Below are 5,268 nucleotides of genomic sequence, written 5' to 3'. Positions count from 1 at the left end.
TTCAGAGCCTGGTCAGAGCCCTCCTCAGGCTGCAGCTCCCGCCTTTCTCTGCAGCCTCTCTCACAGGCACCATTGTCTCCTTCCAGGTTCCCTGGACCCGGAGGACCCCCTGGGCCAATGGGCCCTGGGCCCAACATGGGACCCCCAGGGCCGATGGGGGGCCCGATGCATCCTGACATGCACCCCGACATGCACCCAGATATGCACCCTGACATGCACCCCGACATGCACCCAGATATGCCGATGGGCCCCGGCATGAACCCTGGCCCACCCATGGGCCCCGGCGGCCCTCCTATGATGCCCTACGGTCCCGGAGACTCCCCGCATTCTGGAATGATGCCCCCCATCCCACCAGCCCAGAACTTCTATGAAAACTTCTACCAGCAGCAGGAGGGCATGGAGATGGAGCCGGGACTCATTGGGGACGCAGGTATGCGGGGCTCAGGGTGGGGGCCGACTGGGGCCTGCACAGTGGAATGTAGTCAGGAATATTGGGGTTTCCTTCCTTGGTCTGAGTCTTTGAAAACATAAATCCAACTCCATCTCTGTTCCATAAGTGGCTGAACCTTTTCAGTGATGTAGGATTCACCACCCTGTTGAGTCTGGGCGGGACGTTATCATCACTATAACTTAGTTTCTTGTGAGTTTGCTGGGTGTGTGTGGACTGGGAGTGTGGGAAGTTAGGGGGTGGATGCCAAATGGTGTAAACTTGATGGCTGAGGTGCCCTCTGCCAGTGGCCTGCTTCTGGTGGTTCTTGGCTTGGAGCTCCCTTTCGACTGTGCTCGTTCTGTTGCCACACTGACCATCTTCCTTCCTCTTTTCCTTCCTTTCTTGCTAAAATGAGAACATGTGTTGTTAACAACCTAAAGGTCCGGCTGTCAGGGTGCTTGGATGACAGTGCTGCTTGACAGGAGACGGTGTGTAGCCTCTAGGAGGATGGGAGGTGTCCGGGGGGCCAGGCGTGCTTCCAGGCCTGGGGTCAGAGCAGGCCTGGACGGCGTTTCAGTGGTGAGAAGCAGACAGGAAACTTGTCAATAAGCATGCCACTCATGTTGGCGTCGGTCATTGCTGGAAGTAAAGTGGGGCGACGGGTGACGGGTGGAGGCGGGCTGGGCGCGGCTGTCCTCTGGTGTGACACCGCCTGTCCGAGGTATAAGTGAGAAGCAAATGGGAGAGGGATGTGAAGCGGGAGGAAGGCTTGGCTTGGGGGGAGCCGCAGCAGGTAGAGGTTCCAGCCAGTCACCTTGTTGGTGGACTCCCCAGGTGTTCATGTGGCTTGGGACAGGAGGACGGGAAAGAAGCACACGAGACTCTGTGGGCCATGGTGAGGTGTGCTCGGTGGAAGGATGGGGATAGCAGAGGAGCATGGGGGCCATGGGTGCTCATAGCATGGAGGGGAGTCTGGGAAGCTTGCAGGCTGCCCTGGAGTCACCCTGGGCAGACGTGAGGCAAGGGGCACCCAGGGTGACTGGGAGTCAGCAGGGCTGGGTGTGGAAGCACCATGGGGCCAAGGGGCCAAGGCGGCAGGGTCGGGTGGGGATGCCTGTGGGGGGCAGAGTCTTTGGGCAGGTGCCCACGCTGTCCCTGGGGCTGGAGATGCTGCAGAGAGCCAGGTTGGGAGGAAGGAGGGCAGCACTTGCGCTTTGGCTGCCGAAAGCACGAGGTGCCCATTTAACACCACGTGGAGTCGACAACGGGCATCAGGGAGCTGACCAGGCTGGAGGTCGGGGTAGAGTTTACGCTGGCGTCTAGTATGTGGAGACATAAAAACAGGTGTGTGGACAGGGCGCCAGGACAGTGACACACTCTCACATGAGAAAAGCAGGTGACCCTGACCGAAAGGGTCTCCTCCCCCTTTAAACAATGGATGTGAGATGCATGAAGGTCCAGGTGGGGAAGCAAAAAGTCTGTCCAGCTGGTGATGATATCTCTGGAGCAATTGACTCAAATGCCCATATTGTGAAATCTACCCTTTTTGTGCCGTTCAGTTGCCTTTAATAGTATTCAGCGTTGTAAAACCATCAGCTGCAGGGGGGGCCTGGGTGGGACTGTTGTTTAAGGAGTGAGGCTGTGGCCCAGAGCAGCCCGGCACACTGAGTTCCCATGTTCTGAAGTTCAGAGGCTGGAAGAAAGTGGCTTTTCACATTTTGCTTTATATGATTACATAGGAAGTATTTCGGAGAAGGCAATGGCAACCGACTCCAGTACTCTTGCCTGGAAACTCCCATGGGCAGAGGAGCCTGGTAGGCTGCAGTCCATGGGGTCGTGAAGAGTCGGACACGACTGAGCGACTTCACTTTCCTGCATTGGAGAAGGCAATGGCAACCCACTCCAGTGTTCTTTCCTGGAGAATCCCAGGGACGGGGGAGCCTGGTGGGCTGCCGTCTTTGGGGTCACACAGAGTCAGACTCGAATGAAGCAACTTAGCAGCAGCAGCAGCAGCAGGAAGTGTTTATCTTTCTAAAAAGATTTAAGCGTTTGACTCCTGGAACTTTAGCTTAAATTACGGACTCCCTTTCTTGGTAGAGCTGGCCGCATTTCAGCTGCTCAGTAGGGGCGCTGCACTCAGTAGGTGCAGTTCGGGGCTATTTCATCATTGCAGAATGGCCTGTGGGCAGTGCTCACTGGACTCTGTCTCCAACACACACACGCACACACACACACAGCTCTAGGCGCTTCGTCACAGACCTCCACATGCTGTTCCCCTCATCCTTGACTCTATCTTTAGCATTTGCGAAGGGAGGCGGCTAGTGCCGGACGCTGCCCACCCTTCAGGAGAAATGGCAAGCCCTTCCACCTGGTGCTTCCTAGATGCTGTGCTGGAGAAACACCCCCACCCATCCCGTTCCCTTAAACGTAGCAGCTGCCCAGAAACATTTGTGGAAGGAGAAGGAATCGCCCGGCAGCCTCTGGGTGGACTTGTAGCCATAGCAACGTTTTGGTGTATTTTCTTCTTTTCTTTATGGGTCTTTGTTTACTGTGATTGAACTCATATTATGAGCTTACTGTGAGATTGAGTGTTTTTCTTTCTTTATTTATTTAAAGAGACTATAAGATTAATGCTCATCAAAAGTATTTAAAACAGATGGGAAATGAGTGGAGTAAAAAAGTGAACGATGCCTCAACCCCCTCCCCCAATCTCATTCCCCCCGCTCTCATTCCCAGAGGGCCTGTTCTCCGTCTGTCTTTTCAAAGCCTTTTCTTTGCGTTTTATAAACATTCGTACGCCGTTGCGTCCTGTTCTCACCTCATGAGCATTTGCCCATGTCACTAAACCTCACCGTGAATCCCATTCTCAGTGGCTGCGTCCTAGTTGGGACCTCCGCCTCCCCCTTTGGCTGCTCCGTCCCCTACTGCTAGGGCCCCTCCCGGGAAGGGTAGGAGGGCATGGGCTGTGCATTCTCACCCATCGCCATCAGGGGTGGTTTTCCAGCTGAGGGCACGGGTGGGTCGGAGTTGGTGCCGCACGGCCCTTCCCGACGTGAACGCTCGGTTCTTCCCTGCCACAGAGGACTACGGGCACTACGAAGAGCTGCCGGGGGAGCCTGGGGAGCACCTCTTCCCCGAGCACCCTCTGGAGCCAGACAGCTTCTCTGAGGGAGGGCCCCCAGGCCGGCCGAAGCCGGGCGCCGGTGTCCCCGACTTCCTGCCCTCGGCCCAGAGGGCCCTGTACCTGAGGATCCAGCAGAAGCAGCAGGAGGAGGAGAGAGCGAGGAGGCTGGCTGAGAGCAGCAAGCAGGACCGGGAGAATGAGGAAGGCACGTGTCCTCCCCCGGGGCAGGGCTCTCCCCGATGGGCGCGGGCCGTGGCCACCCTGTGGGGAGTGGTGGGGCGTGCCTAGGTCTGGGGTCTGCGTCGGACAGGAGCCTGTGGCCGGGAGGACCCCTGCGGACAAGGGCGAGACCCTGGTCCCGTGGAGGAGGGCAGTGGGCTGGTCCCTGGAGGAGACCGCACCCTCGCGGAGGAGGCTGGAGGGAGACGCTCAGCCCCTGCTCCCCAGACTGTGTCCTTGGGAAGCCCAGAGATGAAAGCCAGTCACTGACCAAACCAGTAACAGTCCCCACCTCAGCTGCCGAGTCTTGTGGGGCTGAGTGGTGCCCTGGTGGCATCCGCCCTGGGGGGAATGGGGCAGACAGAAAAGGCATCTGGAGCGTGCAGCCAGGAGCCGGGGAGCAAGTGGGGCAGTGAGAACGGGACAGTCCCCTCCCCAGGGTCTCCGACTGCACCTGCCGAGGAGGCTGGACACGGGCCAGCTTCTGCGTCTGCTCACCTGGCCCCGCCTCTTAACAGCTGGTGACTGCCTGCCCTGGGGTGCGGGAGCACTGTGAGGGGTCTGGGAGCCCAAGCTCACTGAGAGCCCAGGCAGCGGCTGCTGCTCACGGGCACCCAGAGCAGGGTCTGCCGTGGCAGGGTCTGAGTCTGCCCAGGTGAGAAGGCAGCGCCGGAGCCTGGGGCTCGGGAGTCTGAGCTCAGGCCTGGCTTTGTCCCCGATCTCGGGGTGCTGTGTCGGTGCCTCTGTTTTCTCATCTGTCAAATGGGCGTGGTGACAACGCTGTATCCTGGGTGGTTGTGGCAAATAAGGCAAAGTCCTTAGCTCGGTGCCGATACACAGGGAAGGGTCCGTCCACAATAGGCAGAGACCTGCCAGGCTCCGTGCTTGGCCTGAGCTCCCTGGCTCTTCGTGCCATTCTGTGGTGGTGGGGAGGGTGAGCAGCAGGTGTTTTAAGCGAGAGAAATAGAGGTTCTGAGAGATAAGAGGTGGGGAGCAGGCTACTGTGGGATCCAAGAGGGCTGGTGGCGAGTATGGTGACCACTCACCATCTCCCTGCGCCTGTCTGCTCGCTCGCAGGTGACACTGGAAACTGGTACTCAAGCGATGAGGATGAAGGTGGGAGCAGTGTCACCTCCATCCTGAAGACGCTGAGGCAGCAGACGTCCAGCCGGCCCCAGGCTTCTGTTGGAGAGCTGAGCGGCAGTGGGCTGGGGGATCCCCGCCTCCAGAAGGGACACCCCACAGGAGGCCGACTGGCCGACCCCCGCCTCAGCCGGGACCCCAGGCTTTCTCGCCATGCTGAGGCTTCCAGTGGGTCAGGCCCAGGTGACACCGGACCCTCTGACCCGCGACTGGCTCGCTCCCTACCCAGCTCCAAGCCCGACGGTGGCTTGCATTCCAGCCCTGCCGGTCCCGGGGGCTCCAAGGGGTCTGGGCCACCCCCGGCGGAAGAAGAGGAAGGGGAGCGAGCCCTGCGGGAGAAGGCCGTCAACAT

At 59.0% G+C, this 5,268-nt stretch overlaps 1 protein-coding gene across 1 annotated transcript in view; it reads left to right on the top strand.

The window, feature by feature from the left end:
- The window catches only part of ZC3H4 (zinc finger CCCH-type containing 4), a 36,116-nt gene that overhangs the window by 30,045 nt on the left and 803 nt on the right, over positions 1-5,268 (top strand). The window contains 3 exon segments of the mRNA XM_010852714.1: positions 87-430; positions 3,511-3,759; positions 4,851-5,260. Coding sequence (XP_010851016.1) covers positions 87-430; positions 3,511-3,759; positions 4,851-5,260 — 1,003 coding nt within the window.

The sequence above is a fragment of the Bison bison genome, unplaced genomic scaffold (genome assembly GCF_000754665.1).
Source record: "Bison bison bison isolate TAMUID 2011002044 unplaced genomic scaffold, Bison_UMD1.0 scf7180017864313, whole genome shotgun sequence".
In the NCBI taxonomy this organism is placed as follows: Eukaryota; Metazoa; Chordata; class Mammalia; order Artiodactyla; family Bovidae; genus Bison; species Bison bison.
Note: the sequence above shows the minus strand (reverse complement) of the source record. Positions and strands in the feature narration are given on the sequence as shown.